Source organism: Apteryx rowi, unplaced genomic scaffold (assembly GCF_003343035.1).
Source record: "Apteryx rowi isolate R43461 unplaced genomic scaffold, aptRow1 scaffold_27, whole genome shotgun sequence".
In the NCBI taxonomy this organism is placed as follows: domain Eukaryota; kingdom Metazoa; phylum Chordata; class Aves; order Apterygiformes; family Apterygidae; genus Apteryx; species Apteryx rowi.
In genome coordinates this window covers 3,898,912-3,921,999 of record NW_020449085.1, presented here as the reverse complement: position 1 = coordinate 3,921,999, position 23,088 = coordinate 3,898,912, and the positions used below count along the sequence as shown (strand labels likewise).

The following is a 23,088-nucleotide window of genomic DNA, read 5'->3' as shown; positions in this document are numbered from 1 at the left end:
AGGCTGCGGTTACGTGCCGGTGCCGTCCCGCAGGAGGAGGCCGAGGAGTACGCGCGGCTGAGCCCGGAGGAGCAGCAGCGCAGGCTGAGCGCCATCGTGAAGAAAATCGACAGGGACTCGGACGGGCTCCTCACCAACGGTAACCGTGACCGAAACCTAACGGCCGCCGCAACGGTCACCGCCGCCGTAACGGCGCGGCGGCGGCGGCTGCCCCCTCCCCTCCCCGCAGCGCAGCCCGCCATGGCGGATCGCTGTGGGAGGCGCGGCCGCCCGGCCCCGCGCGCCCGAGATGCCGAGGAGGTCGGTGTGCGGGCCGCGGCCGCGCGGGCTCTGCCGTACGCGGCAGGCAGGCGGCGCTGCTAGCAGCGGCGAGGGGAGCCTCAGCGTGCGCAGGGAGACGCAGCCCGCCCCGGTGCCGGTTTTGCAGTTGTGCCTCCTCCTCACGTGTCCGAAACCACCCCGAATCGAGTGGATTTGGGGGGTCCCAGTCCTGTGTGTGCAACTCAGATGGAAAGGTTAAGAGAAAAACGAAAACGCTGATACATAACGCTTCTGTTGGTACAGACACGACAGTGCAGCCGTGATATTACATGTCCACGCTCAGATGCCTGGTAACACGAAGTGCCTGCGGGGGGTTATATTCGCTCCATCACAATGTAGTATCGAATGCCTCTTCCCTGACAGAAAGGTTTCCGCCTGTCCAACCTGACTTGTGAACTCCATGGTGAATTCAGGCCCTTCCTTTACATGTATCATCTTGACACTTTCTTCATCTAATTTTTAAACTTTTTGTAAAAATGTATTTCTGTCATTTTGCTGTGATTTTGAGAAGAAATCAAGTGTTTCTCTCTCTCTCTCTCTCTCACACACACACACATGCGCACACACACACATGCGCACACACACACACACACAGAGCCAAACAGGACCCTCATTCAAACTCCAAAACTGTGATGCTTCATTACTGTGATATTAAGCATGCAGGACGCTTACCATGTGAGAGGATAAAATACGGTTTTAAAGATGAGCTCACCTTTATCTCTGGAATGTCTTTCAGTGTATGTGCTGAAACTAACACACTATGCACTTATTTCCGTGTTCCTGAGTCTGATTTTGTAGAGGTGAGATGTGGTATGACTGTGGCAGGATGACTAATCCCTATAAGAATCAACTGGCACTTCATAAAGTAAAGTGGACAGTTAATGACAGTGGACATTGTGTGCTCAGATGCCCATGCTCTGTGCCTGAAATGCCACAAAATAAACTMTAACATCTACTATACACGTTATTCGTCTTTAAGAAGTTATATTGCAAACAGTTTCTATTATGGCTTGTAGGCAATGCTGGGTTTTTGCACAAGCCTTGGTAGTTACAAAACTTGGCGTGCATGCCTCCTCATGTTTAATCAATCCACAGAACATTTGAGAAAGTTAGTTCCTTCAGTAATACAAATTCAGAGTTCAGAATATATTTTTRGAAATCTCTTGCTGCTATGCAAAGATATCTAAATAAATCTTGTAAAGTTGTATTGACACTTCTGCCAAAAAGACTAAAATAAGATATTTTAGCACTTTAAAAAAAGCAGTAAGATTTTTCTACACCAAGATAGTAATTTCTGTATTTTTTTTTATGAGTCATCTTCACTCTTTAGAGCAGGACTTCAGTTGAGTTAATTTAGCTATGTAATTTTGCAATGCAGAGGAAGTGGTCTTCCCCTTCAGGGCATCTGAAAATAACTGGATTATATTGGGAGAGTATCTGCTCCCAATCTTCTTTCAATCAAGTAATTTTAATGTATTTGTAGGAATTAGTCCGTATATTAAGTTTTATTTGTTGTAGCCATGTTTCTATGAAAACAAGTGGCTTAAAAGCAGCTCCAAAATATGTAAGGCTTGATTTCAGCTCTTAGTAAATGGAAAACTTATGATATTTTATTTGAGGTAATTAAGATAATAGCAGTGAATTTAGTTTTATTTCAGTTTGTAGATTTTTCAAAAAAGATTTTTTCAAAAAAGAATTGATGGGAACAATGTTTGCTTGGCACAAAGCTATGTTTAGAGTTCTCTGTCTAAAGCATACTTGTCATCATTTTCCTATAGCTCCGAAAAAAAGATGAAAGGATGCCACAGTGTTGGCCTCAGATTTGAGGAGCCATGGCCACGTAGTCATTTTGAGGTACCATTAATGCCAGCAGCTGCCAAGAGGGACAGGCCTGCGGCTCCCCTTGTTCTGGCCCCAGCGAGCTAGATAAGGGTCCTTCTCAGCTGAAAACTAACCATCTTCCCTCTCCTGAGATGAGTTTTTAGTGATCCCGTTCACTGTGCAGCTGCCTGTGCACCACCTGTAATCACTTCTTCCTTCCACTTCCCATGTGCGTCAGAGCGGATGCATCACCCTTTTCGCTGGCAGCGCTAGCATATGCCAGATGAAAGGAACCACCTAACTCTAGCCTGAGGGTATCAATAGGGAAATGGAACTACAAAAGAAACTGAAGACTTTAGCTGTGATCTATTCCCTCATTCAGTTAACTTGGAAAAAGCCATTAACATGGAAGAAGCAGATTGTTTTGCTTTAACTAACCTCTCGCCTGTATGCTTGCATCTGAATTGCAAGGTATATTCCAACCTGAATAGACCTGTGGTATCTTTACAGTTTTTATAGTGTAGATGATACTATTTTTTAATGGAATTTTCACAGATGAGCTGAGCTCCTGGATCCAGCAGTCTTTTAAGCATTATGTTACACAAGAAGCTAAGCAACACTTTAGTGATTATGACAAAGATGGTGATGGATTAGTGTCTTGGAAAGAGTATAATATACAAATGTACGATCGTGTAATTGATTTTGATGAGAACACTGTCCTGGAGGATCAAGAAGAAGAATCATTTCGACAGGTAAAATGTTTCAGCATCAGTTTCTGTAAACTGTTGGCAAAAGGTAACAGTGTTTGCTTATCGTGGTGGAACAAGATGGGTAGAGAAACCATAGCAGCTGGCACATATTTTAACGCTTTCTTCTGTCTGAGATAGGGGAGTAATCAGAGGAAAGTAATGGAGTATTAAAGCTGCTACCAACAAAACAAAGACAGGATGAAATCATACCTCCCGAGTATATTTTGTTAGCTGAGTGGAATATAAGTATATTGGCAGTGTTATCACAGAACGCAGTCTCTAGCAATCATCTTAAAACAAGTTGGAGATCTACTAGATTAGGCCTGTAGCCTAACCCACCAGTGTCCTGCCTGCGGTAGTGGCCAGTATCACTGGTTTTGGAGACAGAGGAAACCCGTGTACTGTTTAGCCCCCTTTCTTGCCCTGTTCTATCTATTTTATCAATAATTTCTCAAGTACCCAAAGTGGGGTGTCAGTATTGTCTTCTTTTAAAATTTTCTGACTGTAGATACCCTGATGGATACCCTAATATCTCTTTCCTTAACGGAAAGAAATAGCCTTTTTTGAACATTTTTAGTAATCAAAATGTAACTCTGGTAGATGAAACTGGATGTACAAACAATAGGAAGTTATGGATTAATCTCATATATGAAAGTAAATGCTTAAGAGTAGAAAGGAAAGAGGCAAGAGAATCAGGGAGGGAAGATACACCAAGAATCTCCTGTAGCAAAACTTGTTTCCTTTGAAATTATGCATTTATAAGTACATGCAAAAAATTACCCAAAAGAGAGTGAATTCTTAGGCTCCTCTGGCCTGAGCTTTTTGCTGGGAAGGGTTGCTTTGGCTTCTGCTTTTAATTAGAAGTAGTAGTCTTAAATACAAGGCTTTGACAAAAGTGAAGCTGGAATAGACAATAGTCAGTGAATCTTACACATTGAACAAACAAACTAAAGCTTTTGAGGTCACTTAACTGAATAATTACATAGCTTTTAAATAAAAACGACTTGAAATGGAACAACCAGTCAAGATATTGATCCCATGTTTCAGATGATGCCAGCATATATATGCTGAGATAGAACTCTATTATTTACTTTTTCCGTATGTTTTATTTATGCTATACATTGTGCYGATTGCTTGCTAGGTTTTCCTGCTTGCTGACTTCTTCAACATATATTGGAAAGAGCCAAATTAGTAAAACTGGACAAGCGTCATGTGTCAGCCATCTTCAACATTTTCCTTAATTTTGGAAAGTAGTAATCCTGCTTTAGTTAAAATTGAAAAGTTTGATTATGGTATTGATTTAGAATTGATATCAAGTAAAAATAWGAATTTACCGGAAGGTGGCAGTCTTGTTCACCACTTCTCAAGAAAACACTGAAAAGCAGACCTTCTTCCCCACTAGTTCTGGTTTATTTTGCAGTCTAGTATTCTCTGTAATCAGTCCCTCTGAATTGCTTTCCTATGTAACTCTCAGCTAAGGTCAGCTTTTCTTAAAAAGTACATTTAATTATGTTACAGAATAGTTAAGACCTTATAATTGTACTGCGTTGTTATATGGATTAGCTTAGCCTGGCTTTGAGAGAAGTGTCAATAAATGGGATATAAACTAAGAACTACAAATTGGAATGGTCATATTTAAAGTATTTGTTACCTCTAATGGTTCACTGGCCACTTCCTTATCCAGGTCAGAATCACACTGATAGCACAGCACACTTAATCATCCCCAGACGCTTATAGCTCGGAGTGGAGATCCAGTATCAATGCTCTGGGTCTTTATTTGGTCTTAAGAAACTGAACAGAATGAACCAGGGGAAAAGTATAACATTTTTACACATTTAGAATACAGAAAACAGGAAGGGCAAGAAATTGACAAATAATAACTTGCCTGTTTATGGTGGTGTTATTTCTTTTACAAGGACACGCAAATATTGATACTTATGACAGGTTAGAGAAGTGACTTTTCTTTGAAATATGTTAAGATGTAATGGACGCAAGCATTGTATTAAAAGAATCTGTGTAATCCTTTAGTACTAGAGAATATAGATCCAGAAAGTTAAGTGTCCTTAAAATGTAAATTTTGGAATTTGTGATGGCTACCATAATAATTACTGTACTGTACTAGGTAATTTGGGATTCAGTTGCATAGCTATTGTATACTCAATTTTGTATTTGAATTTGGATTGGTGACTTTCAGAAGAGGAAGCATCTGTTAAGACAAGACTTCTTGGTCTTTTCTTTCTGTCGCTCTTTTTTTTTTTTTGAAGGCTKGGCCAAAAGTGTTTTAAATGTCTCCTTAAATTGAAAAGAAGGAAGTTTTTGCCTGATTCTTACCTCAATTAAAAGTGCTGCTCTCTTTGCTCTGAGCGAGCTTTTTTAGTGAAAATATAACATCAGTATAATATGAGCAGGCAACGTGAAACAATGTAATACTCTAATAAGTTTCCTAGCTGTACACCAGTTGCTGTAATGTTGTTTTTCCTCTTCATTAAGTGCTCTAACTAAATCTATTTTCTAAGCTTCATTTAAAGGAGAAAAAGCGTTTTGAAAAAGCTAATAGAGATGATGTTCCTGATCTAAATGTGGATGAATTTGTTGCTTTTGAGCATCCTGAAGAAGCGGAGTACATGACGGTAAGATCTGGAGGATATTTTTATCAGCCTGTGTATACAGAGGCAACACCTTTTTAATGCATGTCTACTGCAGGAAGTGTGCTTTTGAGCAGCTATGCATATTTTGCTCTTGCAGACCAAATTAAAATTCAGATACTATGTTGTGGCTTCAGTACTGGAGTTCAGGAGCTGGAGCAGTAGTTTTGTGCTTTTCTTTCAACTCTGTTTTCAAGAACTGGGTTTGCACAACTGTCTCAAACTTTTGAGATTGGACTGCACAGCTATCCCTGAACTCTGTTACATTAGAAGTATACCAGTAAGATTTCAGTTCGAGGAAGTTTCATGTCTGGTTCAGAGTGCAATTGTAGTTAGAGGGATTTATAAGGAAGATTTCTTGGTGCAGGAAAAGGTTAAGTGCCAGTTATTCTCACTTTGCTTAAAAGGACACAGGGGTTATTTTTCTGACCGAAAAAAAAAGCATTCAAACTCATCTAAAGCTTGAATTTTGACTGTGTTTTGGGGATTAGTATTTCAGCCAGGAGCACTTTGTCATTGGTCATATGTTTCATCACTGCTGTGACTGTTGGTGTCGTTCCAGCTGAGCGCTTGCTCGGTACTGACGGTCGACCCCAGTTAATAATACATTGCTGCTTTTCTGCACCAGAGCTTTCAGGTTTGGCTGTCTGATGTTGCAGAGCCAACTGCCAGGAGGAGCCCCATGCAAAAACAGCCTCTGTTTGTATTGACATAACTGCTGATTATGGGCAAACAAAAAAAGACAAAACCAGAAAAATGGGCACATGGGCTTTACTGGAAAACACAGTATCAAAAGACTGAACATTTTTCCTGAAGATTTTATAAAGTTAAAAAATGCAAAGCAAGAGCGAAGACATTGAATGAAACAAGAAAAGAGAAATAAGATAATATGGCTTTGCCCAACTTCATGTTTCTCAGTTACTTGTATAGTTTTGAAGTACGTTGAAGGTTTCCAACTCTATGTACACCCTTCAGATTTGCCTTTAGTAAAACCTGATGTCCTAAACTCTAAGAACAGATCTGTTCTGTTGCACAGGAAGCAATTATTGCACTAGTTCATATAAAACAGAAAAGCAGATTTGAAATAACTAAATCTTTTGTTTAAGGAATACATTATTGCTCTAAAATGATTTATTGCTGTTTCTCTTAATTATGATACTGGTAATTTTTCACAAATTGACATTTGCTTTTTGTATGTCTGTATGCAAAAGGACTTTGTCATTCAGGAGGCTTTAGAAGAACATGATAAAGATGGTGATGGATTTGTTAGCCTGGAAGAATTCCTTGGTGATTACAGAAGAGACCCAAGTAAGAAAAAAAGAGGAGAAGAAGGAACTTAACAAAACTTTTAGAATGGGATGAATTGTATGCACATTTGTGTTCAGCTTTTAACATCTCCACCTAAAGGTTCTGAGTAACATCCTATCTTTTAAAATAATTCAGTTTGCTGGTACTGTGCATAGCAGGTCATTTCTTCAGTCTGCTCTGTATATATTTGGCAATAGTTTGTGTATAGCCTATTTCACTGTTTCCTTGTGAGTTACTTTCTTAATTGCTTTCTCAAAGACTGGAGTATACTCCTCATGACTAGGCATGTAGCTGAAATAAGCTGCAGTTTGATTAACTGAACGCGTCTGGGAAAGTAGCCAGCATGAAAGTAAGGTTAACCTTTCCTGACCTTTATCATCTGAAGAAGGCTGCTGTCAGCCTTCCTTTAGAAGGATTATTGCTGTGTGTGTTTTGAGAAGGATGGAGGGGAAGTGTAAGGAGTCCCTCACTGTACCAGACAGCATCTTTCACTTTTTTTTCCCCCCCACTTTTGCCCCTCCTTAAACTTGCTCTATTCCTGCTTTAACAAGAAAAAGGACACTTGTCTGGTGTTTACCAATACTTTTCACTAGCTACTTTGTTAATACATAAATGCTTTATCCACTCCAGCTGATTTGCTACAAGATAGGGAAAATAACTCATTTAGTTCCAAAAAGACCAGTAGCTTGATGCATGTGGAAAGTCTGCTTGGGTAGAAGGAGTGCTAATTCTTATGCGTGGACCAGCATCCTAGCTGGAGTTTAAGCCCCACGAGGGTATGGAGAAATGGGGAACTAGTCAGTTTTTCTTTCCACTCCAATCAGCCACTTTGAATCCCATCTTTTACTGCCGTGCTCCTTAGCCAGAGCCAGCAAAAAGCAATAGATCTTGGACGGAGCTACAGGATTATTTATCTTTTTCCTGCACTGCCTCGGAAAAAGGTTTTCCAGCCCAGGTTATCTGAAGTTGTTAGAAAGGAGGGAAATAATTCCTGGGCTCCTTGCAGCAATAGAGAAGATAACATTGTCATTAAAACATTTTAGAAAGGACTTGTAATTGGCTATGATTCTATAAGCTAATTTAACTGTTTTTTAGATGGCCGTATCTTGCGCGGTCTTGTTCCTGTAGAACCCACTAAAATGACTGATACAAACTACACAATGGGTCTGGTTTTGTAAGTGTCTTGTGTTTTTGGGCAGCAGTGTATGGCAAGTTGTGACATTAAGGATAATAAGGATAAACTAATGTTAAAAAGGAAGGAGAGACACTTCACTCTTTTTCTCCCTTTATAATAGAATGATTATTTTTAAACTGATATTTATCTGCCTGTGATGTCAACTACTTTGGCCTTTCCTGAAGTTTAGGAAGTCTTAATCTCTGTTATTGCTTGTGAGCAATATTTATCAATGGTGAGAAGTCAGTCTGATGAATGCTTTAACATCTCTTCAGGAGTTAGACAAGTTTAAGAGAGCTGTCTTGCTGGCTAGGTTGCAGGATAYGATACCAGTATAGAGGGTAAATATAAAACAGAAATACAAATTTAAAAAAAAAAGGTAAATGAAACTGCTTTGAAAATAGATATATGACAGATATTTTAGAAAAGGAACAAAATTTGACAGTAATATGAAAGCCTGCAATATTGGCCTGAATCTGTTGAGCCTGTGCTAATCATGAGATTTTCCCTCTCTGTCAGCTGTCACAAATGGACTTCCCTTGACTTTTAAGCAGGGGAACAGGTAGTAGAAGGTTCTTAAAAATTGGGTATAGCCTTAGAAGCTTCATAATCACGTATACTGCACAACACTAGTTCTGTAGTCACTTTTGGGGACACTTCTTGATTTAAAGCTTTTCCCTTTTTATCTTCTGTCTGTGAAATGCTGAGATGACCAAGATCAGAGGTATTGCCCATATTGCTCTCGTGTGATCCTCTAAACATGTAGTATCTGCAATGTGACTGAGTTATATACTAATGGGAGACAGTAAGCTTAACCCAGTCAAGGTAAAAACTGTAAATATAAAATATCCCTATCATACACTCCACTTTTTCCTACTCAAATGTCAGCTATCCCAACCAGCAGGAAACCATCCATTTGGCAGCATGTTCTGTATAGAGTATGCTTTCTCCACCATCAATTTGGGTAACTGTGGAGGTGTTAACAGCTCAGTTGATGGTAACCCTTGGCTTTAATGTCTCCTTAGTTCAACTGCAAATTCACAACCTTAATATTATGTTAGCTTTAAATTCTGTTTTAATCTATACAAGTATTTTTTTTTCATATGTAGACAGATGCTTTTATTTAATATATTGAGACTGGTCTGCAAGCCTCGCCATTTTTAGTGAAATCACTTTTATGTTCTCTCAGAACAGTTCAAGTCAGACAATCAACAGAACTGAGTCAACAGAATCAAGTCAATTTGCTTAGGAGAAAATGTGAAAACATTTTTTTTTTTAAATGTAAAGAATGGCTTTAAACTTGACAAATGTTTCTTACTAGCTGCAAGGGAAGATCCAGAATGGATACTTGTTGAGAAGGATCGATTTGTGAATGACTATGACAAGGATAACGATGGGAGACTCAACCCTCAAGAGCTTTTGTCTTGGATAGTACCAAATAATCAGGGTATTGCACAGGAGGAGGTATGTGTTCTGACTAGTTTAATAATTACTGCTTAGATTTAAATTAATTCAGTAGAATTCTGAAGTTATCACAACATAAAGTGATAAATACATTCTGATTTACCGCGTCGTAGTAATTGAAAAAGAATGGGTAGATCTTAGCATTTATTTCAAACTTTTTTTTCAGTTTGACAAAGAATGGAGGTCCTTAAAATGCATAAAGCAAATTTAAAATTCCTATTAATTGTATGAATGTTTCTTAAAATATAAGTTAAMACAGTACTGTTCTACATGTTTAAACAGTTTATCTGGTTTGACTTAAAAGTACAACATTTTAAACAGTTATTTTAAAGTTATCATGGGTAAATCTAATGAAGTATACTGATAAAAGAGGCTGTTTACATACTAACAGCACAATTTTGAAAACAAAAAATTGATCATGCTACTTCTAAGTCAATAAATTGCTACAATTTGTAGATATAAAACTTGTATTTGCATAAATACAAGAAAATTAAAGTATTCCATAATTCAAGATGCAGTAATGCAAACTTTAAAATGATGATGATAACTAAAATGGTTTAATCAGGGACAGAATGCCTTAATAGGTTTAAGTGGATTCTCATTTTAGTTGTTGTTTTTAAATTTTTTTTCTAGTAGGCAGTAGAAGCACTTAGTGTTTCAGAGCAACCTATTTTAGTAATCAGACTTTACAGTAGCTCACTGCCGTAGAGAGGATTTCTGCCTTTCTGCTAATAACTTTTTATCTTAATTAGTGCAAATCTGTTTCCTTTGACTGCACTGAAGGATTTCAGTGTTCAGAAAGGCAGGAACAATGTCTTCCCATCCCTCCATAAGTACTCTTACAGCCAGGAGACAGTTTGTGTTAAACAGCGTAGCCCATCTTCTGGGTTGGGAACGTCTCATTAGCCCAGTCCCACCTATTGCTATTTCAGCTCTGTTGATTACAGAAAAAGCAGCTTGGCTGGGACCTAGCCTTCGGTGTTTACATAGCTAACCTCTAAGCTGCAAAATTGCTCCGGTAGTATTTTTGTAAATGTGAATCTGTAAGTCTTTGCGGTTTTGTTTTTGTTTTGTTTTGTTTTAAACATACTGGACTCTTGAGGGTGGTTGATTCTTATTTCATAGAAGCAATATTGTTGTATAGTAACTGAAATACAGAGACACTCAGCACCACAGAGAATTTGTGTGTGTTATTTGTTTGGTGGGTTTTTTAGCAATTCTTTGCTATGCATTCAATTTATGGCTTATGGCAAGGCCATGGTACTATACTAGTTCTGTTCTGCAAGAAATAATTTTGTTTTTATTTCTTTAATGTGCTATTTTTCATCTAYTAATGAAAGGGCCTAGCAAAGTCACCTATCCTAAAGAGAAGGTGGCATTGATTAAGTTGTAAGTTGCTGTTTGAAAGCTGAATATTGCAGTTTTATCTGGTCTTTAAAAAAGACTTGAGAAATCTGGTGGCTAAATAACACAAAACAACATAAAAAATACTATACATTCATTTTCCAGGAACTGATATGTATTTACCAAGATGTTTGTTTTAATATTCTGTAAGCTTTTGCCCTGCAAAGTGTTTTCAAAATCTAGTTGTCTGACCTTATTACTATTTTCTTCAGTCTTTTTTGATGATATAGTCAGCTTAAATCTAAATAATATTTAACTAAAAAAATAGTCACCAAGCAGTCACATCGAGGCAAAGCAGTCAGTAACAGGAACAGAAGGAGTCTCTAAATCATTGTATTTGTGGATATTTAGCAAATAAAAATGAAAGACATGGAATACTGTGAACTTTGCAGAAGTAATGGGTACGATAGAGCTGCTGTACTAGGTTGTTAGCTTTGAGCTACATAATACAACTTCTAAATAAGCCACTTGAGTAAATTTTCTRTAATTGTTTTTTTAACTGCTGAACTTCATCCTTTTATAATTAATAAATAAATAAGCAAAAATTTGAGAACTGTTTAAACTTGCAGTATCATTTGACATTGTCATGTTTCAGTATTAAGAAAATTGTTCAGAAAAGCAAGCTTTTGCTTTTAGAAATGAGGGAAACAAATTGCTATGCCTGTCTCGTCAGGCACAGGGGAAATACATGACTGAGAGATAACGGGTGGGCACTTGTGAAAGCGGGTGCTCACCATGAAGACTGCGTAGGCTTGCATCCTCGCTGAGGTCCCGCGCGCTAAGGAGCTGCTATTGCAGCTGACATTGGGCGGTTGAATATTGCGAGGGACCCTCTGCAAACGCAGGCTCTGTGGCTGACAAGCTAAGCTTGCATTTTCTGCGGATCATACGCTAAAGATGAGTATTGCACTGACCGGGGGTTACAAGGACAACTGGTTCTTCCAGGAAGGTGATGAATCTTCACTATACAGAGATTTGTTTTAACACTGTCTTCTGCCCTCAAAATACAGCTAAAGGGTTTGACATTGATTTGTTGCTTTTTAATTGATTGTGAGGGTAGAAATTTGATTTTACGACTTTGCCACCAAGTTAAAAAAAGGACAGGGAAGCAAACTGAGAAAAAAAGACTGTTCTGAATGTAAAATCTTGTCTAGCTTGTTAAAAATTGTGGTGTAGTGGCAGGACTTTGACAAAGCCATTCCAAAAGCATTTTTATAAATACTAGTATCTATTAACTGTGCAACATGATGTCCATTTATTTTAAAGGCTCTTCACCTTATTGAAGAAATGGATTTGAATGATGATAAAAAGCTTTCTGAAGCAGAAATTCTGAAGAACCAGGATTTGTTTCTTAACAGTGAAGCAACAGATTATGGCAGGCAGCTTCATGATGAACATTTCTACCATGAAGAACTTTAGATTATTTATTTTATAATCTATGTTTCTTCCCTTTCTTTCATTTGGAGCTTCTGTTAAAAGCATCCACTTTTCAGCTATGTTGCAAGTTTTATGCTGTAATTATAATAGACTAATGTTTGTGTAAATATTTTGCATTTAGAATGTAATTGCCCTCCTGCAGACTTCCCTGGGCCTCTTCAAAATTAATCTTAAATATCTACTTCCAAAATTATGTAGTGTTGGGAAAGAAATTACTTAAAATGTAGTACTGTATTGTGAAGAGTTATGCTACTGTACTTGAAAAAAATGGAGAGTCTGCATGGTTCTGAAAGAATGCAAAACATACTTAATAGCTGGGAGACTGCTATTTTTTTTAATCAGTTTAATTGGGGAGAGGGGTTGGGGGGAATGTTTAGAGGCAGTATTAGCTGTGTTTTATTTAATACATTTGGAGAAACACCTAGATGAATGCCTCAATTGTTTAAGAGGTTTCTACTTAATTTTAAATGGTTCCTACAATGAGTTTTATTGTATTATAAAAAAAATGCTATTTTTACATCTACAGGGATTTTTTTTTAATGTACAATTCTAAGCATTAGCAATACAATGGGTATTTACAGTGTCAAAACCCTCTTCATTTGTTGGATTAAAACAGTTGACTATTCTGTCTTTCTGTATTTCCTACATTTATTCCTTATTGTGGGTCACCCTTAGCAATACATTGAAATGGGAACAACGTACAGTAGCATGTTTATTTGGGAATCACTTCTCCTAAATGATGACTGGAGTACTTAATGGCACTCAGATATGCCACGTGAACGGAATAATACACATCCTTTGGCAACATTCTTAACTTTTAGAGACTGAACACGCATCATCTGATCTAGGCGTGAAAGGAGAGTTAAAAAAGCTGAGAGTGCATTTAGCTTTTCTGAACCACGTTTTTTAAACGTGGACGTGGTTTTCTTTTTTTTAATTTGGGATGTGTGGAACTCTAAAGCATCAAGACATTACACAATATTTGTAGTAATAACCTCTAAAAGTTAACTTTAGTTGGAAACGTCACAATTCTCATTCATAAAAGTGAGTGATTGTTTGAAATAATTTGAAAGGTTAATGGCGAGACAGATCCAACTTTGCAAAGTACATGTTCTCACTTTTTATCTGCTAGAAAGTCACTATAATGAGCTGAATACTCCAGATGCATTCAGAGCCTCACAGGACGGAGCATCTAGAGTGTGTTAGAGGAGTTACCTGGGAACACCGTAAAAACTCATGCTCTTGCAGTGTTCTTCTTACCTAGCGTTTTCCTTCCTCTTAACTCTCTTCTTATAGAATAAAAGCAACTAGTTCTGCTTTTTTGTTTGTTTGTTTTTTAATACCGTGTCTTAATTATTCCCGGAACAAATAGTAAATTTCCTTTTGACAAGAGTGTCCAAGTGTCACCATCTGAAGGCCAGCAATTTTGATCTGGAACAAGACTACATCTAATTTTACTCTACTTCCTAGGTATTCTTATTACAGTTTTAGAAATTCAAAATTCTTTCTTAATTTTAGAGTGTTTTTTTATTCCTATACATACTTCTTTATTTAAATTCTTGGAAATKTGAGTACAATTATTGCCATGGTGTTAGTGAGATCTGGTAAAAAAACAACTGCAGTGTAATTAAATCCAGTGTATCCAAGAATATTAAAACAGTTCTTGCCATCTTTGTTGCCTTGACATACACCCCAAGTTGCCCATTTCTTATTATTCTTTACAGCATTTTGAAACAAGTCTTAAGGACAATTTTAAATGCATTGCTGACTATTAAAACTTTCATCATCAGCTGGAAAACTCAACTACCCAAACAAGGAGAAAAATTTTGGAAGGATGCCTTTGGCCGGATGCCACTGCCTTTTGCTCTTTGGCTCAGCTCTGAGCAGTTTGCTGGCTTCCAATAATTTGCCTAAACCAAGAATGAGGAGAGGTTATGACAAAACGAGGAGACTACCAAACAGCATAGAACAAGTACAATTCACATGTCAGAGTCCAGCAAAGATCAAATTTGTTTCTYGTTTTAAACAAATCATGTTAGGTATTACTACATTTTAGCCTACTGTTAGATAGAAATAGAACTACAGCTGTCATCGCTTTGCAGCTCTTAATGTGATTTTATTGGAGTAGAAAACTGTAGTGCTTCAAAGAGAAACAATATAATTATACTTGTTAATGTAGCTGAAATGGAGATTTGGAGTAGTGCTAAACTCAGTCTTCTAATAAGGTCGTATCCTGTTGAAGGTTTCTATAAATCCTAGGGTGAATTTATGTAGCCTTCTTTTGACTTCTGATAATGTTTTTAAAATTAGACTTCTTTTCCTTTAGGCTTAAAAGCCTAATAGTGGTTTCTTTCATAAATCACAGTCTTTTAAACATATGTGGCTTTTGATAGTTCAATCTAGTGTTCAGGTTGCCCAAATTGGCAATCTCCCACTTGTATTCAGCCCTGTCTATCCAAATATTCTAGAAGCTGCATGAGAACATTCAGTGTCTGAAAAACTGAAAAGCCTGCATGGAAAGAGTGGCTCTGCTTTCCCCAGCGTTTTTGACCTGTACTGAGAAAAACCACAATGAAGTAAAATTGTATCTGTCAGATCTTACAGCTATTTTACTGTGGATAGAAATTAAATAGAAACGGTAGTTTTAATGAGTCAGAGCAAATACTCCTCCTCAGCCTTCCAGTGTGGCATAATTTATACATAAATGTAGAAAGAACTGCTGGTACTGAACCTCCGATTACCAGAGGCCATTGAAGTCTTCCACGAAGTAACTCAGGTTAGCCCTGTCTTCATGTTGCCAGCTGGCCCTATTCTTTATAGAAAAACCAGAGTTTCTCTGGTGAGGGCTGAGAGCAGGATCTGGTACCTCCTTCCCCTTTGCCCCTCATTTTACTGGAGGTAAAACTCCAGTACAAACTTCAGCTATAACAAACATCGGAACTTTAGCTATAACCACGTATGCTCAAACATGGAAAATGTTCTGGAACAAAGGACTGCGTCTCACCTATCTTACAAGCGCCAGCACTCTGTCGTGTAAAACTAATGCTTTGTTTTGAAAAAAGCATCCTCGCATGGTATCCTACAGATCATACAGACCTCTAGAAGGTATACTAAGGTTTCCTGTCCTTCCTTAAACATCTCTAGGCCTCCTCTAGCAACACACAGCAGAGACTACCATGGTAGTCAAAACTATAGATTTAAAAAATAAGGGACCCAGTTTCCTCCCCTTCTTCAAGGGAAATAAGTCTTTTGCCGTCTTTCTATGTTCCTCTCTATCCCACYTCAATTATAACTTTGATTCTTTTCTCATTTTCTCCAATCACAAGCTTTACCAAACAAATAAAAACATGTTCTAAAGGTATTTTAGATGCTAAGATCAGATTCAGCTAGTTCTACATATCATTCCAGTATTTCCTTTGGAAGGATTAGACTTTTTTTCCATGAAACTGCACAACTTCTACATGCAGAAGTTTTATGAACACAGTTTAGGTTGCAGTTAGGTAGAACAGCTCAAAATAGACAAAACAAAATTCAAACACAGAATTGAAACCCTAGCTTGACTTGCAGAAAGAGTCCAAGAAAAGAGAGTGAATCTTAAATGTCACTTTTTCTTTGTCAGAGCATTGTAGTTTGAGTTAAACTGGCATCCTACTAAAACAAATTGGACCGAAGGTTCCTGGCCTGCTACATCTCATCTCGCTTTGTAAGCAGCATGTGCAGAATATCCTCAATTCAAATATTAAAGCAGATAAAGGCACTTTGTCTCCATGTAATAACCACTCAGATTTCTTAGATGCAGACTGAGCGCTCTTGTTGGCAAGGTAACCTGGTTCTCCAGAGACAGATCACTGACATCCTCAAAATTGGTTGTCCCCGATTCAGAGGCAGACTCCAACTCTGTGGGAATATGCATTAGGACAATTCCTTGAACAGTATCTAGGTAAGAGAGACCTTCAAAGGAACAAAATACCAGCTAAACTCAATRAAGAGAAGAAAACTCTTCTGCTTGTTCCAAAATCCTTCCATTCATAAAATTAAGGATCCAGCAAAATTGGATTTCTAAACAAACATTGCATGTAAAATGTCAGGTGAACAGCGCTAAGGGAGATTAATATGACAGCAAGTAGATGAAGTATCAATATTATAGAGCTTAGACTTGAAAATTTTCCRGAGCATAAAGCAGCTTGTACATTTTAAATCTACAAAACTGCATCCTGCCAAACATACAATTCATTTCAAGGGAAATGGATGGGTGACAGCACAAGCAAAATTACACTGCCAGTACAAATAAGCCAGGCTTCTCGGAGGTGCACAATGAAATGGCAAGAGGCAACAGTCACAAATTCCAGCAAAGGAAAATCTGACTAGATAAAAAGTTTCAAAATAATGGTGATTAAGCAGGGAAGGAGGGCCCCGAGAGGCTGAGGAGGTATTTCCACCCCGGAGATGCTCAGAACTGGAGAAGGCCCCGGGCAACATGATTTAACTCTGCGGTTAGCTGTGCTTTGAGCAGGGGTTTGAGCTGGAGACCTCCAGAGGTCCCTTCCAGCCTACGTTATTCTGTGTTTCCAACAGTCTCCTAGGAGTGTTCATATACAAAATAGATTTAGATGGTCTTACAGCATACAGTGCACGCTACTTGTATTGAATAACATAGGAGGCACAAATAATCCTGTGCAAGGTKACCCCATCTAAACCCTTAGGCAAAGTGTCTTTATTTTTCTGTATATTTTAAATTATTTTATTTTGAATATGTAGCATGTCCAACTGCACGCGAACCTTTCCTTCTCTGCCTGCATAAACCAGGGCTTGCCAGAAGTAACAAAAAAATCTCTCAGAGTGAACACTGATCTCCATGTTGGCATTAAGTTAGAAGTTATTTTTGTTATAACAAGTAAATATTACTTCTCTATACAGAGGATAGTGCCCCATATAAAGTGCTTTCTATCCTCACAAGAAAAAAGTCACCCTCAGTGGTAATTCCAACACAAACCCCACAAAGATTCAGTCCTTAACGCAGAATCCTTCACCGCCCGTACGTGCTACCTGCATAGAGGTGCACCGCAGCATCTCCCAGTGCCCCTAGTGTGGGGGCCAAGGAAATACTGGTTCGTGAAGAATGTTATCTTACCACCCCCAATGATCTATCAAAATAAAAATAAAGATGCTGAAAAAAAATCCACAAGAGAATCACTAAAAATAATGAAAAAGTATAATTGTCTTGTTTCGAGAAAGCTGGTAATAATCCTTTCCATAGTAACAACAGTAGAAAAACAAGAACAAACAATATTAATGCAAATGCCAGACATAAACACTCAGAGAGCTGAAATGTGATTCAGCTGATCAACATTTCTGGCATTTCTGGTTTGCAAAAAGGACAAGAGCTCGTGCCCAAGCATTGTAGAGGCTTTTAGCCGCCCCCTCTTCCTCTCTCCAGTGCTTTGCGTGTTTATGAAGGTAGGAGTAGGTGACAAAATACCTGCGTGTGTGTTCTCACACAGGCGGAAAATTACAGTCCTGCCTGAGACTAAACAACTGCTTTCTGTCTGAAGTGTTCTGCACTTACATTATGTTTTCTTTGGAAATTAAAAGACCTGCACTTTCAGACAGAAAGTTTACCAATAATAAACATGCAAGTAATTTATCTCGAAAGGTTTTGCTTTTCAAATACCATGATTTTTCACCAAACATAGAAGTACCTTTGCAAATGCCAGTCTGAATGGCTGTTGCCTACATGCATTCCCCCGGCAGTCTCAATGAAGTAAGATTTTTTACTAGGTGTATCCTAAACTCCTGTCTAATGTTTCTATGAACTTGAGCCAGGGCCAGAATCTGCTTCACGAAACGGCATTTCCTCGGGGGGGCGGGACGGACGGACGGACAAGACTGTTTGTGCAAGCCTGAGTTTGTAACACGCACCTTGCTTGCTTTCCAGAACGGCAGCGCTCGGAGCTTCCTTTCCGAGGAACGTGAACTGCCTCCGGGGCTAGCAAACGACCAGTTACCCTGACTCCTTTGAATTAACAGGATTGAGAGAGGAAGAATGTTGGTAAAATAAGCAAAATGCACCATGGAGATAAAAACCATCTTGCTGCAGGTACCTGAAGTTATGACAAAAAGTGGGGATAGAAACCCACATCTTTTCATTTTTCCCTCCACAAACAGGTTATACTTATTTCCAGGTCACCTTCTGTCTTACGTAACACTTTGGAGGCAAGATGTTAACGTGCATAAGCACCTATGAGCACAGAGAGATCCCACCTTCCTGTGATACAACCCCCAGTTTTAGGATATACGGAACAGCGTGATGGTAAACGTTGAGGAAATCCATTCCTTTGCTACATAATTACGGACAAGACTACGACTATCTTTCTCCTGGTAAAACAGCAGGGCCTGGATCCACCTTTCAGTGAAGGCCTCCATTGAAAACTGCTTTGAAATGCTAGATATTAATTAAGAATTTAGTATATGCAATTAATCGTTATGTTGGCTGTTAATTTTACTGATGCAAAATGCCAGCAGGACTTTCTTGCACTGAAACAATATTTTTTTGGAAAGATATTTAAATAGTTGCTGCTAAAGGAAACCAAGTGCATACATTTAAAAGAGTGAATCTCCGCACAGAGGTGACGCCGCAGGGCCCTGGAGCCTGCTGCATCCTGACCTCGCCCGTTTGGAAACAGAGCGTTTTGCTCGCAGCCGGCAGCCGGGCGCCTTCAAAGGAGCGTGAGCGGGCGGCGCGGGCGGCGCTCCTGCTGCCATGCCAGCGGGGCCGGGCTCCTCGGAGGTGGCAAGGCGACTTAAAAACGCTCAAACTGGCCCCGCTGTGGATAACTTTGCTGCCCCCAACATCTGCCGCACTGAAATTCCGCTCTCYGTTTCTCTGGAAGCGGCAGCGGCGGACGCCGTTGTGTTTCAGCTGTGGTTTTCCTCTGGAAGCGGCTGCGTTGCTGTTGCTGCCGGCAGGTTTTGGGACTCGGTAAAGCCGCCCGGGTTTGAACGACTGCTGCAGCAATCACAGCGAAGCCGCGTTGCGCCGGTGCGAGCGCCGCGGGCGCCTGCGGGCTTCCGGGTCCCTAGCAGCGACTCCAAGGGACGGCAGTTTACCCGAGGAGTTTTAAAAATACCCTTAGTTCAATATCTGAATTCTCTGAATATTCAGTGTCTGTTTATACGCCTCCCTGCTGGTTTTCACAGAATCCTTCATCCCGCTTCTGCCTAGAACAAAAGCTTTACTGTCTCCTCTAGCAGAGCACCACGGATCAGAAGCGAAACCGTGAAAAACGTCTTGCTTGGAGCACAAGCTGAGCACAACCCCCCTGCTACGCTCTGTTCACGTATTTTAACTAATGCGAGGTCCAAACCTGCCCCCCAATCCTAATAAAAAGCTTTGCTCGATATAGGAAGCCAAATGAAACTTTCATTCTGATGTATGCCAAAATTTGACGCTTTTAAATCTGAACTTTTCAAAAAATCAGGCTTTCCATCACGTTCCACTACAGAACAGAAAAAATGGTACTGCAGAACAATTTTAAGGACAGAAAAAACAATATTCTGGCCTGGAGACTGATTCTTAGTCTTAGCAAGCACTTGGTTTTTAACTTTTACGAACGGCGGTGGGAGTGGAGGTGGCAGCAGCTAGCTACCAAGCGTCCTGCTCAGCGCGTGGTAGTGACACATCTGGATTCCCCAGCAGAGCTGCAGGCAAAGATTACACTAAAGGCCTCGTTAAATGGTGAAGAAAGGGAGGCAAAAGACCCCGCAGGTTTCTAAAGGCTCCAACCAACCAATAAGCGATGAAATGACCCACTGGCTGATCGCTTGTCATTTGCCGTCCTAGAGGCACAAACGAGCTTGTAGAGCTGTTGCAGGCTGGTGTGTCTTGTAGGTACGAGAGCTTGTTGGGAGCTGCTGCTTCTGAACGTGCTTTCAAGCTCTGCTAAATGATACAAGCCCCCACAGCAAGTGATTAACCACTTAACACATCACCGTAAATTTAATTTTATTCTTTTAAAATGATATTTTGGAAAAGTATCGTAGACCCAAATTCATGGCATGACGTGGAGAGGAAGAGAGAAATACAAAGCACAAATATAATGATGGAAAAGTGGTGGCAGCAGGAAAAAACGGTATTCCCCAACCATACTTCCAGAGACAGCAGGAAGACTATGCAGTGGAGCTGCACACGTATTTTAAACTGAAGCACAGATGTAAAGTTAAAAAAAAAAGACAAAAAAGAACAGGAAAGTTTGCATAAAATAAAATGCATGAATAAGCAAGGAATAGTTATGCAATTAAAAGCAGTCTTTAGGAACTTTATTATCTTTTTTCAATCACTAAGTTTCACTTAAAGCAGGTTCACCTATTAAACAATCTACTTTTAAAATTAAGTTAAACCCTCAAACAACAATCTCAGGTATTTAAAACTGCTACTTTCACACTGTGCACACATGAACACAGTTTGAGACTTCCATCTCGTATTAGCGATTCACCAAATTATGTAGAGCAGATTTTTGCTGAGCTTTAAGTGTAATCTTAAGAAATAYAAAACAACTTTTCATCCTTAGAGTATTTCCTACTCACTTTCTTATCATAATATAATGTAAACTTAAAGAAAATTTATCAGACAAGGTGAACAAAGACTGAAAAAGGTGAAAGAAGAGAAAAACTGRATGAATAAATCCAAAGAATATAATACCACGATTCCTTCTAATTGGAAATTCTGGATTTGACTGTCCTCAGGTTAAAACATTTCCACTGGAAACATGCCACTGAGCGGTTAGTCTTACAGATACTAAGCAAGAATTGCTGAGACATAACCAGAATTTTCTTGGCATCGTTTTTTTTATTTATGAAACAGAGGGGAGTCCTAATTCCTTGAGAGATAGTAAGAAACAGCTCAAAGACAATATTGTCCTCCAGAAACTCTGCAGATATTTTGGGAGAACCTGGCAGGATCTAGGTCAACGAAAGCCACAGCTGGGGAGAAGTCAAAGTCCCCACTGGTTAAAATACACACAAAAAAAAGAAAAAAACACCCTATAGGAAGGAGGTTACCGGATGAAAATGAGGGATGCTGAGGATGTGTCAAGCAAAAAGCCCTGCAAGATCCATCTGTCCTCGGAAGAAGGTGGATGCGGGCAAACAAGAAGCCAGTGGAGAAAGTGGAGCACATCACCGCGTTTTGGCTGCGCTCCCGGGCTTCGCGGCGCCGCGGGCTGGGACGCCTTTGGGCTCCAGGGCTGGGGCTCGCTGGGGCCGCGGCCCGGCTCCGAGGACCGGCGTCCCTGTCCCTGGGCTTTCTGCGGGAAGGAGACCCAACACGGGGCCAGGACAGAGCAGCGCCGTGCTCCCGCAGGAGGGGACCCGGCCGGGGGCGCCCACCTGCCTGCAACTCAGCACCATCCCGGCTCGTGGCAGGAGAAGGGGGCAAGATACGGCAGCCTTGTGCCCAGGGGCAGCCGGCTTTCCTCCCAGCTCTCACAGATATTGCTACTTTCTTCCCTGGAAAGCCCCAGTCCACAGTTCCCCACCTTTCAGCCAGGCCGTGCAGCCTGAACAACTCATCTTATCATTCACCTTCATTTTATACAGATAATTTCCACGCTCAAGAATGTCAGTGCTTGAACGGCTAGAGAGAGCAGAGCACTTAACCATCAAGCATCTTCAGCAGATGCCATGGGTGCAGAAGGCTGCAAATGCTGCTTTCTTGTGCTCATCCTGGTTGCCACGTATCTGCCACCCCCAGCAGCCTGGCTGTGACGCTAACGGGTGACGCTGGTCCCGCTTGCAGCGTACTGCTCGAAAAGACATTCAGCTCTGTGCAAATTTACACGCTCAATGCGACCATCATCTGTGGAATTTCAAACCGTCAGCATTTTGGTGACTTTTTCCCTCCAGTGCATGATGCCCCTTTAAACAGCTTGTCCCTAAAGAGACTGCTCAAACCGCTCTGCTCTGCTAAACGTTAGGCATCCCCCCGTTAAAACACACCACTCAGCCCAGCTTTATGTTGCCAGTCCAAGGGTGGGTCAAACAGACAGGACAGGCCTCCTTTTCTCCCCTTTGCACACCAGCATCACAAAAGCAAGGGCAGGAGCAATAAAGCAGAATGGTGCTAATGAAAAGCAACAAAGCACAGGGAATTAAAGTGCTTTTCAGAAACAGCATTACCCTAAATCCTGGCCAGCAATGCATGCGTACCCACATTGCACTCAAACGTATGCTGTGGTTAGACCGTGTGTGATAAAAGGGTTTTCAGGGAGACGGGGTATTATTTGTCTTACTGCAGACGTGTAAGTGTTCTAGCAGAAACATCCATTATAATGGCCTTATTCTTTTTCTTTCATTTCCTTTTTTTTTTTAAGAGAATCTTTGTTCTCTGAAGCTTTTTGTTTCTCCATTACTACTTCCCATCCCTCTTTAGAGAAAAAGATGAATAAGAGAGAGTCAGACCTTGATTCACGACAGCCCAGAAAAGCTTACTGGCTCAAGAAGGACGGGGGTTCCCAAAGGTGCCTGTGCATCCAGCCCTGCTGTCCCTCCGGGCACTTCCAGAGCATTAAACGGAGCCTTCCGGAGGGCCAGACCYGTCGGACAGTGTGCTCAAACCAGCTGAAAAGCCGGGTGGCTACCCGGCCACCACGAGCACTGCTCTTGAGCTGACCGATGACATTTTTACTTCCGCCATTAGAAACCTGCCCCTAAATTGCATCCTACAAACCAGTACTTGCAGTAGTCCAGCTCAGGGTTAAGTTTTAGATAG

The 23,088-nt window shown here is 40.0% G+C and overlaps 1 protein-coding gene across 1 annotated transcript in view; it reads left to right on the top strand.

The window, feature by feature from the left end:
• RCN2 (reticulocalbin 2) overlaps positions 1–13,643 on the top strand; it is a 17,714-nt gene extending 4,071 nt beyond the window's left edge. Inside the window, exons 2-7 of the mRNA XM_026068376.1 lie at positions 3–139; positions 2,698–2,894; positions 5,420–5,521; positions 6,748–6,844; positions 9,340–9,482; positions 12,153–13,643. Of these exons, the coding sequence (XP_025924161.1) occupies positions 3–139; positions 2,698–2,894; positions 5,420–5,521; positions 6,748–6,844; positions 9,340–9,482; positions 12,153–12,305 (829 nt within the window). The 3' untranslated portion in view covers positions 12,306–13,643. The remainder of the gene's footprint in view (positions 1–2; positions 140–2,697; positions 2,895–5,419; positions 5,522–6,747; positions 6,845–9,339; positions 9,483–12,152) is intronic.
• Positions 13,644–23,088: the final 9,445 nt, after the last annotated feature.